Here is a 13,866-nt window from a genome sequence, read left to right as displayed (position 1 = left end):
ATATCATCGCATCTCACAAACCAAGTGGCATCTGAATTTGAAGGTTCAATTCCAAAATTTTGCTTAAAATTTTCCAAGGAAGTGAATAGCAGGTGTTGGGAAGAAAAAAAAATTGACACACAGATTTTTTCCATTAAGTCCTGAGAAAAACCCCACTTGTGTTCAGTCCATATCTCAGACTGCTGATAAGAATGTCAGCTTAAATGGGGCCTTCTCTGTGGATAACAGTCTTAGAGGAAATCTAAGAAGGAATCATGATCAAGCTCCTGTTGGCCTCAGTGTTGGTGACTGGAGGTAAAACTGATGCCTGGGAAGGAATGGGAGAAGTAGGGAATGAAAGATGAAGTGTGGTATAGCAGAAAGTAAAATCATCAGATTTGGAACAGGAAAAAACTTTAGAGGCTATTAGGTCCAATCCCCTCATTTTACAGATGAGCAAACTGAGGTATAAAAAAGTTGTGACTTGCCCAGACTCACACAGTAAGTATCTAAGATGGAATTTTAGTCAAGGTCATCCAGGTTCCAACATCAGATCTTTATCCACTAATTCCTTTATACCCTCAGGATCCTTTTATACTATTAAAAATTATTGAAGACTTCCTTTTCCCCAAGAGTTTTTGTTTATTGATATTCACCATATTAGAAATTAAAGTATCAATATTATTATAAAAGTAATTCTGAACTCATTGACCTCCTGAAAGTGTCAAAGACTATACTTTGAGAACATATATACCAGACTGCCCTCACTAACAGATTAGGTACCTGAGTTCCAGAGGGCTAATGATGAGCTAGTGACTTTATCCCAATTCAAACTGATCAAAATCAACAGAGCCAGAATTCAAACCAACGTATCTGACTTCAGATCTAGTAACTTTCTATTATACCATAGTGCTACCTTAGTTGGTATTTGTAATCAGGAATAACCAGGTTCAAATCCTAGGATGGTATTTACTAGCTGTGTGAACCTGAACAAATAGCTTCTCCCCCCTGTTTTAGTTTCCCCCTCTGGGCAAAGATGACTTGATGACTTTTAATGTGTTATAAGAATGTAAATTCTTGTCATATAATCACTTTGTCCTGGGTTCTGGTCTCCCACATGCCTTATCACCTGGACCATCTCTTCTTGGTTATTTTTCTCTTCCATGGTTCTCAGTCTTGTGGGGTATAGAGAATTAGAGAGGGGTTTCAAGGAATCCCTGGGTATGGAGTCAGGGAGATGGTCAAAACAACCTCCCACTCTCCCTACTTGTCTGCGTATTCTATCATCATGGGTGTAGGGTCAGGACCAGGGTTAGATGATGTGGGTCAATGGGGTGGCTTGATTTGATAATGTTTCTTCTTGATTAGGTAATATCTAATGTCTCTCTGTGTTTTAGTTCTAGGCTGTGGGGTTCCCACCTACAAGCCCAATTTATCCAGGGTAGTTGGAGGTGAAAATGTGCTGCCCAACAGTTGGCCTTGGCAGGTCAGTAATCCTCCCCTTCCCCAGCTCTAAATGGAATTAGGATTATGCAGGATGCGTTGCCATCTAGAGTACCCCACATCATGGCAGAGGGTGGCTTTTATGTACCTTTTTATAAATGTACATATTGTTAATGTTATAAAATCTCTCTTATAGGGAATTATTATGTGATAAACCAAATCACATGTGTTCCAGCAAGACTTTGATTATAGGAATTATAGTAATGATTTTTGGTTTTGGGGGGAGGGGTCTGGCAAGGCAATGGGGTTGAGTGACTTGCCCAAGGGGTGTGTCTGAGGTCAAATTTGAACTCAAGTCCTTCTGACTCCAGGGCCAGTGCTCCATCCACTGGGCCACTTTACTGCCTCCTGTATTAATGATTTAATTGGTTGAGAGGAAGATGGAAAATGTCTGCTACTTAAAGTACAATACTATTACTTTCTCAAAACTCATAAAGTACTCAGGGCCATTACCTAGTCACACTTTTGTGTGCAATAGGAAATGCAATAGGAAGGGTTGCCTCTGAGTGCTACTTCACTTAGGAGGTATATGAAGAGGGAAATGGGAAACCCAATAACCCTTCCCATAAAAAACTTCTTATGCTAGGGGCTGGCTCTTCCTGTCTCTAAAGCTGGATCACTACCATTCTTTCTCATGCCCTCTGCTACCCACTACCACCTTTAACAGTATAGGAAGAGTATTTTTATCTGAAAAATGTGTAATAATAGTCATCTCCAACTTTGCCTCCATCCCCACCAAATGATACTGCTGCTTTCCTCTCAACCTTTCCCAGAGCTTTTAGGTTATAGCACCATGTTATAAGCCCCATGATGACATCTCTGGATGAAAGTACTCCAAAACCCCATTGAGCAGATAACTGATTTCAAAGTCTTTAATACAGAATTCCAGTATGATCCAATCTTCCAGAGGTTCCATATCACCAGTCGAAGTCTTCCTCCTATTAGTCAATCAAATCTGGGAAGTTAGTCAATGGATACTGTCTATCAAAGCAAGAAGTCTATCAAAGGATTTCTGTACCTGACTTTGACCAACCTAACTTGATTATAAATTTTCCTAGAAGCTATGGATCTCATATAGTCTCTATATTTTCCTTTCTTGGAACCTGCCTTGAATCTCTCCTACCTGACTTATAGTTCTGTCTACAGTCTTGTAAACCATACATAATCACCATCAATAGTGCACAAAGGTTGTATGCCTAATGTAAGGTGAGATCAGTTGAATAAATCAATCAAATCACCTTGCCCCATTTAAAGTAATTGTCAGAATGCTAAACCCTTATACATTTAACAGGTGAAAACTTATCTTAATTGCTAACTAGATATGAGGGAGACTTGGACAACTCGAATCCAAAGACATTCCAATGAGGTGCCCTATGGAAGCTGCTCTGATTGAATAAGATTATGCTCTGAGGAGCTCAAATAAAAAACAGACCTAGTATTGAAGAGAAGAGAGATCTCCAGGGTTGGGCAGTGAAAGAGACACTTGGTGAAAGGAGGAAGGGCAAGTAGGGCTGAACTCTTAAAGAGAAGGAAGATATTAAGGATCTTAATACTGAAGAAATGCTTATTGAATTCAAAGGTCACTAAAATGTCTGAGAGACTAAGCAGGTCCAACTCTCAGAGGTAAGAGAATAGAATCTTGTTCAGTAGAAGAGAAGGGGATGGGGCAGCTAGGTGATGTAGCGGATAGAGCACCAGCCCTGGAGTCAGGAAGACCTAAGTTCAAATGCGGCCTCAGACACTTAATAATTACCTAGTTTGTGTGACCTTGGGCAAGTCACTTAACCCCATTGCCTTGCCAGAGAGAGAGAGAGAGAGAGAGAGAGAGAGGTAGATGACAACACTGTTCCTCCTGATGCCTCAAGGTTCTCCATCCTTCATTTAGCAGCTAAATTGATCTACTTAATGTGCAGGTCTGATCATTTCACTCCCTTCCTCTGCCCCCTACTCCATAAACTCCAATGGTTTCCTATAACCTCCAAATATAAAAGCTTTTTCTTGGCATTCAAAGCCCTTCACAATCTAGCACCCACCTACCTTTCTAGTCTTCTAACATCTTACTCTGTTTCAATCCAGTGACACTGGCCTTCTAGCTGTTCTTTTTTGTATTTTTTTTTGGCAAGGCAATGAGGTTAAGTGACTTGTCCAAGATCATACAGCTAGGTAATAATTATTAAGTATCTGAGGTCAAATTTGAACTCAGGTCTTCCTGACTCGGTGCTCTATCTACTATACCACCAGCTGCCCCTAGCCGTTCTTCTAGTAAGTCACCCCATCTCTTGACTCTGGGCATTTTCTCTGGCTATTTTTCATGTCTGGGATGGGTCTCCCTTCTCATTTCTACCTAGTGGCTGAAGTCCCATCTTCTACTGGAAACCTTTCCTAATGCCCCTTAATCCTATTACCTTCCCTCTGCTGATCATTTCCTATCTATTCTGTACGGTAACTAAGTGGTGCAGTGGATAGAGTACTAGCCCTACAGTCAAGAGGACCTATATTCAAATCTGACCTCCAACACTTCACACTTACTAGCTGGGTGACCTTAGGAAAGTTACTTCACCCTGACTACCTCCCATCTGGGTCCATCATCCTGATTTCTATCTGCCCACTGGATCCAGATGGCTCTGGAGGAGAAAGTGAGGCTGGTGGCTTAGCACAGACACCCCCCCCATTCAAATCCAATCACCTGCTTATCATGGCATCCCCCATGGTTGTCTTCAAGAATGAAGGACAGGGGCAGCTAGGTGGCTTAGTGGATAGAGCACTGGCGCTGGAGTCAGGAGGACCTGAGTTCAAATCCAGCCTCAAACACTTGATAATTCCCAATTATGTGGCCTTGGGCAAGCCACTTAACCCCAATGCCTTGCAAAAACCTAAAAAGGAAAAGAATGAAGGACAAGCATTTGCCTTATTTATAGTTTATACATTCTTTACATAATATCTCCCCTATTAAACCACAAGTTCCTTGACTATCTTTTGTCTTTTTTTAATACTCCAGCATAATGCCTGGAATACAGTAGGTGATTAATAAATGTATTATTGGATGACTGACTGCTGTAGGCCTAAATTTCCTAGCAACTTTAAAGTCTGTGTTTTCTACTCAGGTCTCTCTTCAATACAATTCCAATGGCGTGTGGCGACACACCTGTGGAGGAACCTTGATAGAAAGGAACTGGGTACTCACTGCCGCTCACTGCATCAGGTAACTGTTCTAGGATTCCTATACAGATTATGTCTCCCACCATTTCCAAACACTTATTTCTGGGGCTTGGGACCTGAATGACCAAAATTATGACCAATATATCCATTTTGCTTGAGCTTTTTACATGCTAGATTTTTGGGATTTTTTTGCAAGGCAATGGGGTTAAGTGACTTGCCCAAGGTCACACAGCTAAGTAATTATTAGACCAGTGCTCTATCCACTGCACTACCTAGTTGCCCCAACTTAAACTCTTTAAAGGAAGCTTGAAAACAAATCACCTGCCTAGAATGAATTGAATTCTCTTGTGGAGGAAAAACAATTACTGTTTGCAACTTATGGTATAAATCAGTAAAAAGGCTTTATTTCATAGTTCCCAGCCAAGGACAAAAAGAAATATCCATTAGCATATTAAGAAGGGTATCTCTATAGGGTAATTATGCTTCTGAATACAAGCCATTTCCTCATCAATATTTATAGCAAACATAAAACATATTTCTATGCTAGGTTCCCAGCCAATTAACTATTGGTCTTGGGGGACAGTTTGTATTTCAGAAGAAGAGACAAAGATTTCCTAATGTTACTCTGTCATTGGCCTCAGGGGTCTGGGACAGGACTGTCTCTTTCTTGTAGTTGTTTTCTTCCATAACTAGGAGTAAAGAAAAGCAGAACATAGAATTAGATCGGACTGCCCATTTACCCTGAAATGGAGGCATGTTATTAAATAGTATTACTCATGTCAAGTCTCTCTCTCTCTCTCTCTCTCTCTCTCTCTCTCTCTCTCTCTCACACACACACACACACACACACACACACACACACACACACACACACACACCTTTTTCCTTCCCTCTCTCTCTCTTTCTCTCTTTCCTTTCTCCCTCTACTACAGTTCTTTTCTATTGCTTCACCTTGGTATAGACACGGTTTTGTGTTCTCAGTGGCCATGACGGTAGACCTGTTTGGGCTAATCCTCAATCCTCCCAGGTTCTAGAACTTGAGCCAGGTTCAGGGCCAAGAATAAGCAGGGTGTCCATCATTTGAAGGCAGTCAAGACTCAAGCACCAGAGGATGTGTTTATCAAGCACATAATAGGAGGGACTTTAGAAATCATCTAGCAAGGGTTCTTAATCTTTTTTGTGTCCTAAATCTCTTTGGCAGCATCTGGATCCATTCCCAGAATCATGTTTTTAAAAGTACAAAATAAAGTACATAAAATTTCAAACATGCTGAAATACTGTTATCAAAATCTTTTTAAAAACAAATTCAAGGTCCCCAGGCCAAGAACCCCTGGTTCTAGTATATCTGCCTTGTTTTACACATATGAAATAGATGCTACAAGAAGGGAAGTCCCATAACTAGTAATTTTCAAAACCAGATCCTAAACTTCAGATTGGTCATTCTTTCCATTATACCATTACCTATATCTGAGCAATAGCTTTTCATTTGGAGGCAGTCATAATTCAGGGCATTTTCTAGGGCAGCATTTATCAAACAAGGAACCATGAAATACTCAAAGTTTTGTCTGCTTGTTTCTTATTTTAATGAACTTTATATTGTATTTTGTTCTTGTTCAGTCATTTCATTCATGTCTGATTCTTCATGACCTGATTTGGGGTTTAAGATACTGTTGGAATTGTTGTTTCCTTCTCTAGTTCTCCAGTTTTACAGATAAGGAAACTGAGACAAACAGGGTGAAGTGACTTCCCCACAATGACTCAACTTTTATCTAAAATCAGATTTTAATTCATGCCTTCCTGACTCCAGGCCCAGTTCTATTCACTGTACCACCCAAATGAATATGTTGTTTCTTTAAGCATTGAAAATTGATAATTTTAGCAGATTCTACTACAAGTATTTAATAAATGCTTTATCTATCTATCTTAGACAAATGTTTATTTTTTTAATCTGAAGAGTTCTACCTGGTAACAAAGTTTGAAAACCACTATTGCAAAATGTGAAAGAATTGGGAATTCCTGGATAAGTAAAGGATGCACTATACCCATGAAATCACAGATCTTTTGTATCTTCCCCAGAATCATTGAAGAAAACCCAAAGCAAGAGCCTACCAAATAGTCAGTGTGAATTTTCACAAGGCAGGGCTCTTGGGAACCAGTGAGGGTCTCAGACATTGAACTACAACATTCATCCATGGACCTGTGGACCATCACTCCCTACAGAGCTGACTCTCTCCTCCTATCTCTTCTCTTTTCTGCAGCTCCTCTAGGACCTACCGAGTGTTGCTTGGAAAATACAGCCTATCCACTGAAGAAAAAGGATCTCTTGCCATCAGTGTTTCGAAAATGGTGGTCCATGAGAAATGGAATCCTAACAAGCTTTCCGATGGGTACTTTAAGGGCATTTTCTCTTTTGAGTTGATTTAGGGAGAGGGAATGGGTTCTATGAAAGGCTATAAGGCCAAGGAAGAAATAGTTAAATCTTCTCTTGGGGAGAAGATGCCCTCTGATTAGTATCTTAACCTTCTAGGGATGGAACAGATGAATTCAGATGAGAATATACTTAGTTAATGGTAATATATAGAAAGGAATGCATGGAAAATATCCCCAATAAGAGCAGTGATGGTCCCACCAGAGAGATCACAGATCACAGTCAAATTTTAGAAAGGACATTGACAAAATGGAGTATGTCCGGACAAGGGTAACCAGATAGGAAGGAGACTGTTTAGAAAAAATAATCACAGAATTTCAGGGGGCCTGGTAAAAGCTTCCTGTAGAAAATAAGGATTATGTTCAATTCAAAAGGAAACCAGAGTCAAGGGGAGAGAACGTAGATAATCCCATTTAGATACAAATGGAAGGAAATATTCCATAACTCTAAGAACTCTCCCCAAATGAAATAAGTCCGATCCCTTAAAATCCTGTATCATAGCCACAGAAAGTAAGAAAGACCTTAGAGGTCATCTAGTATAGCTCCCTCGTTCTACAGATAAGGAAACTGAAGCATAAAGGCAGTTTGAAGTGGGGGGTTTTGATGATTTGTCCACACAAGTAGTAGTAAGTGACAAAATCAAGATTAGAACTCAGATCCTTTGACCCTTAGGTCAGAGCACTCTATGTCCAGCAGACTTTCCTCTGTGACACATTGCCTCCTGTTATGTTGAACTCCTCATAGTTTATAAATTTCCTACTCAAATAGAAATGGATCCTTGACAGTGGCATCTTGACTTAGAAAACAACAAATTAACATTATCTATGTTACACTGTATTTTTTTTATTCCCAATTATTTTCCAATGTGTTTCTTGATTATATTTTAATCTTCTTTGAGTTGCACTGAGAAATATTAATGGTCTACTTGTGGTATTAGAGTTTGACATCTCTGAGCTCTTTGGGCTTTGATGGTCTCTGATTCTCTAGTAAGGAATCATTTGACAAAGGTCTCTGAGCAGGGAGCACCCCAAAAAAACTAGGGCTTTAATCATAGTCACTATTATGTCAAGCTCCACATTCCAAAGAATCAGTGAGCTCATGGATACAGGTACTTCCTCTAACAGTGCAGGTTGCTCTCATCTCTACCTGACCTCTCTCTGTGTGTGTGGAGACAGAGAGAGACAGAGAGAGACAGCGAGAGAGATAGTACAACAGTTTAAATAAGGTGTGGCTTCATCAACCCATCCAGGATTAATGGAGATTATAACACAAGACTCTGAACTGGATAGCTGTTGACTATATTTTGTTGAGGTGAACTCAGATTAAATTAAGAACAAAGACGACAAGAAATCCATTCTCTTCAGACTCTCTCTTTTCTCTCTTCCCCATTCAGAAATGACATTGCCCTGCTTAAACTGGCCAGTGCTGCCTCTTTGACCGACAAGATTCAGTTGGGTTGCCTGCCTCCTGCAGGCACCATCCTGCCCAATAATTTTCCCTGCTATGTTACAGGCTGGGGACGTCTGCAAAGTAAGTGGGAGTCCAGATGTGGGAAGGGTCAGAAGGATTTTGGGAAGGAAAGAAATTCATCTCCACCTGATTAAATGAAGGAGGCCAAAAACCTGGAAGGCTCTCTTCTCCACTCCACCCAAGACAGATTGGAAAAAAGGGAACAGAAGACACTAAAATAAGATGGAGAGAGAGGGACCCCAAGATTTAGAGCTGGAAGTGATTTAGAGAGTGAAATGTTGATCCCCTAATTATAAAGGAACAGAGAGGAGGAAGTTGACCCACTCAGTCACCAAGTTACTAAAGTAGCAGAGGTGGGGGTTGGACACAGACTTCCTAGTGACAAACCCAGTGTCCATCCCACTAAACCACATGGCCAGAGATTGGAATCCAGAGCGGTCATTGATGTCTTAACTTTGATCTCAGAATCCCTGGAACCCTGCAAAGATTTTCAGAGCCCATCAATCCTTCTCACTTTCCCCCCTGAATCTGAGCATCCCTGGTCTTCTGATATCTAAGTCTGAGATCAGGAATATAAGTCGATGTTGTTAGGGAGCAATTAGAAGGAAGATTCTTTAGTATCAAAAACAGAAAGTAAGGATATGCTGATAATTATTTAAAAGCTAACTCTCTGGAGGAGAAAAAAGAATGCACTTTTAAATTTGTTTTCTCTAGCACTTTCATTAATCTAGACATTTAACAAAACAACAAATTGAACCCTAATTTACATATACTGTTTGCTTATTTCCCTGACATAAATGCTTATACTGAAAATTGAACAATTGGTTCTCTAAAGCGGTAGAGTAGACCCCATCATACTCTTAACTGGAAGTTATCTCAGAGGCCATTAGTTCTAACTTCATCATTTTGGGGAAGTAGAGTCACCACCTCAAGTTCATGCAAGTTGTAGATAACAGAGTCTGAATTTGAATTCAGATCCTCTGACTTCAGATTCAAATATTTTCCCACTATTCCTCAATACCTCCCCACTTGAAATTATATTCCTTGGGTTCACTTTGAGATACAAATCCTATGCCAATGAAACGGTGGTATTGAAAGGTAGGACTGAAACCAAATGTTAAGGTACTTAGCTGTTATCTAAGACATAATGGAACAAATACCCACCAATTTAGTGGTAAAGAATCCATTAAGTACAACTAGTAGTCAGAACTAGAGGTTCACTTCCCAACTCTGTGATTTAATAGCTATGTCACATCCTCCAACTCTGCCTCAGTTTCCTTCCCTATAACTTGAGACAGTTGGGTTACATAACCTATATTGTTCTTTCAGTTCTAAATCCTATGACCCATGGTCTTTGAAGCTCTCTTCTAGTATCACTTATCCAAAAAGGGGAATAACATTTAGAAAACTTCCCTCTTGGAATCAAAAACCAGAAGGAATTTCCAAGACTGGTGAGGCAGAGGAGGACATTAAAAAGAGCACTGACCTTGAAGTCAGAAGTTTTATTTTTGTTTTAGTTTTCTTTGTTTATTTTTTATTACACATCCTGATTTCATTTTCAGTTAGACCTCAGAGAACTTCTGGAGAGGACCCTACCTCTACCAAGCAGATGGGCTCTTTCCCAATCATTAACAGACATAGAGAGCTGCCTAGAGGCACTCTAAAGTAATTTGCCCACAGTCTCATAGTCCTGTATTCTATGTCATCATCTCTTAATACTCACTATGGGTTTGACTTTGACCAACACACAGAACACAGTTTTCTCATCTGAAAATGAGAGGGATGATCTCTAAGTTAATTTCTAACCCTAAATCTAGGATCCTATGATTTTGGGAAATTAATTTGGATTTAAATTCCTTCTTTGTCATACATATACTAGCTATAACTGTAAAGGACTCATTTTTCTCTGAAACTCAAGTCTATCCATCTGTAAAATAGGGATAACAATATTTGCACCTCTCCCTCATGGGGCAGTTGTGAGGAAAGAACATTTCAAATGTTATGGTGCCACAGCTATGCAAGCTACTAGTATTAGTTACCTTCAAGAAAATTGTAGTGGAGACATTTGAAGGATGTTTCCCTGATCCTGGGGTTTGAGTCTCAGCTCCTCCCATTCATTAGCAGTCTGACTTTGGGCAGATCCCTCTCCCACAATTTCCTTCTTCTCCTCATACAATCATTTGATGCTTCTACAATTTCCAGGGCCCCAAATTTCTCATATGATCTCCTCCCCATGAACTCTTTCTGTGTCTGCTCTCCTTCCAGCCAATGGAGCTCTTCCAGATATCTTGCAGCAGGGTCGCTTGCTGGTGGTAGATTTCGCCACCTGCTCTCTCCCCAGCTGGTGGGGCAGCTCTGTGAAAACCAACATGGTGTGTGCCGGTGGTGATGGGGTGATCTCCAGTTGCAATGTAAGTGTGGAAAATTAGCAAATCTCCCTTCCCCATTCATACCCCACTCTCTGACCAGAAATGAGCCATTAAGCCCAGGGTCACATTTACTTCATTCTTGATAGATGAGAAGCTGACTGGCCAGGAAATTAGAGCCTGGGTCCAAAGCTTCACTATTTCTTATTGCCCATATGACCTTAATCAACCTCATACAATCATTTGATGCTTCTATAATTTCCAGAACCCCATATTTCTCATGTGGTCTCCCCATGAACTGTTTCTAACTCTGATATCCTTCCAGCCAATGGAGCTCTCCCAGATATCTTGGAAAAATTTGACCAGTTGGCCTCTGAGGTCATTTCAGTCACTAGTTATAGTCCTATGAGCAAGTGAGGCAGAGAGACAAAGTGGAAAGATTACTGGAAAGATTAGGCAGACAGGTTCAAATTCATGCAATTTACAGTATGACAGTTTATGGACCTGTGATTTAGTCTTGCAACTAGATGGTACAGTAGATAGAGCACTGAGTTTGGACTCAGGAAAACTCATCTTCTAGAGTTCAAATCTGACCTCAAACACTTAGCTGTGTGACCCTGGGCAAGTTACTTAACACTGTTTGCCTCAGTTTCCTTATCTGTAAAATGAACTGGAAAAGGAAATGGCAAAGCACTCCAGTATCTTTGCCAAGAAAACCTCAAAAAGGGTCATGAATAATGGGACATGATTGAATAGCAACAACAAAAATTTAATCTCATTGCACTCTTAAAATTAAAGTAACAAATGCCTATAGGCTCTGCCTTACAGCATTATTGGGAGACTTAAATGAAAAAAATGTGTAAAGTTTCACAAGTGTTAAAGGGCTATTTGTCCAATACAATCATCATTACCATTATCTAGTTTTGACCCTGTGATAAATGTAAGTCATCTATCCATTCCAAGTCTCCAGTTCTTTAACTATAATATAAAGGGATTGGAGTAGAAGACCTGCTAAGTCTAGCTCTCAGAACATGGTCCTAAATCCTACATTTTGGGCATTAATGACTTGACAAGAAATATCACAGAAGTCTTAACATTTCAGCCATATTTCCAAAGGAATGGTGAGTCTTAAGCATAAAGTGAGGTCTACTAGTGAGGGACATATTTGAGGGTCAAGGACTTTTTCGTATCCCTCAAAGTACTGTTATTATTCTGCCCATGAGTTTGAACATGAATGCTTTCATAATGCTGTCTAAAGGACAAAATAATTACTAAAGCTTTACCATAGAGTCTAATCATGTTGTAATGACCTCTTTCCAGAGTCAGGATCTTGGGTATTACAACCAAATGCATTGAATAAAGATTTGTGTTGCATAGAAAAGTGATGAACTTATTGGGAAAGCCAACTTAAGTCTATTTAATATCTTCCCCTTCCCCAACAAAGACCCTTAATCCAACTTCATTGAACCCTGGTTTCCTCTTAGGGAGACTCTGGCGGCCCCCTGAACTGCCAGGCAGCTGATGGTCACTGGGATGTTCATGGAATTGTGAGCTTTGGCTCAGCCCTGGGCTGCAACTACTACCGCAAACCCTCTGTTTTCACCCGGGTCTCTAACTACAATGACTGGATCAATAAGGTAAGGGCTTTTCCCCTATTTCCCAACATCAGAGCCTATGTTCTACTCTGCTTCCTTGGCATAGCATGAAGACATGTGTGGGGAAACGGGCATGTGAGGTCTTTAGAGCTGCCACTCTGCTTGGTGGCAAACTCATTCCTCCCTGAAGGAGGGGAAGGAAATGAGTCATATAAAAGGACCAAAGAACATTAGAGTTGAAAGAGATCTTAGAACACACAGATTGGGAGAACAGAGAGATCTTGAATAGATTGGGGATTAAAAAGAACAAAGACATTGTATGTGAAGGCTGAAAGGGATCACTGGAACAAGGAAAGTCAAAAATGTGATGGTGTGGTCCTTAGAACAGAAACTATCAGATTTGGGAGGACCCTTAGAACACAGAATGTCAGAGTTGGGAGGGTCCTTAGAACACAGGATGTCAGAGTTGGGAGGGCCCTTAGAACACGGTATGTCAGAGCTAAGAGGGTCCTTAGAACACAGAGCGTCAGAGATGGAGGGAACCTTAAAACACAGAATATAAGAGCTGGGAGGGTCCTTAGAACACAAAATGTCAGAGCTGGGAGGGTCTTAGAACTGAAAATATCAGAGCTGGGAGGGACATTAGAACACAGGATGTCAGAGCTGGGAAGGTCAGGGGCTTCAAAATACAAAATATGAGAACATAAACTATTAGAACTAGAAAAGTTAGGAAAAATAATATACCTTGTTAGAGAAGAAAAGAAATAAAATTTGTGGTGAACTTATTACCTTGGGCTCAGGACTCCCCAGATAGTGGCAGAAAAGTATTTATTGTCATTACCTGGGATACCCCCTAAACACCTGAGAGCCAACCCTGACTTTTGAATATCAAGAGAATCCTTGATGAAGAAAATCAAATCAAATCAGTGAAGAACTGAAATAAGGACAGACCTGAGCATTTAGGAAGCTTTCAATGAAGAAAAATGATATTACCAAGACTAAGCTTCCTCCTAGAGAAGAGTTTAAGAAAATGCCCATCCCTCTATTCTTTACAGAGGTGGGAGACTAGGGTTATAGACAATTGCATATTCTGACAGAAGTGGTTATTGTGTTAATTAGTTTTGCTATAATGTTTTTAAAATTTTAGTTACAACAAATGTCTTATAAGAAAGAGATCTAAAAGAGAAATATTTGAAAATGAATATATGATTTTAAATGAAATTAGATTAAAAAATTTGAAAAGAAAAAAGGGGACCACTGGATGAAGACAATTTCCATGACTTAGATTTTAAGGAGAAGATATAAAGAGAAAATGAAAGCTAGAAATATTTCTCGCCTCCTCCCCCACCCTCTAAAAGTATTAGAA

General features: G+C 40.0%; 1 protein-coding gene across 1 annotated transcript; it reads left to right on the top strand.

Annotated features, from left to right (window-relative positions):
- Positions 1 to 254: 254 nt before the first annotated feature.
- CELA2A (chymotrypsin like elastase 2A) lies at positions 255 to 12,611 on the top strand. Its single transcript, XM_074216878.1, has 7 exons — positions 255 to 294; positions 1,377 to 1,465; positions 4,587 to 4,684; positions 6,900 to 7,028; positions 8,463 to 8,599; positions 10,805 to 10,950; positions 12,390 to 12,611. The coding sequence occupies exons 1-7, from the start codon at positions 255 to 257 to the stop codon at positions 12,609 to 12,611; spliced, it is 861 nt and encodes a 286-aa protein (XP_074072979.1).
- Positions 12,612 to 13,866: the final 1,255 nt, after the last annotated feature.

This window comes from Macrotis lagotis, chromosome 1 (assembly GCF_037893015.1).
Source record: "Macrotis lagotis isolate mMagLag1 chromosome 1, bilby.v1.9.chrom.fasta, whole genome shotgun sequence".
NCBI lineage: Eukaryota > Metazoa > Chordata > Mammalia > Peramelemorphia > Peramelidae > Macrotis > Macrotis lagotis.
This window is presented reverse-complemented; position numbering and strand designations above follow the sequence as displayed.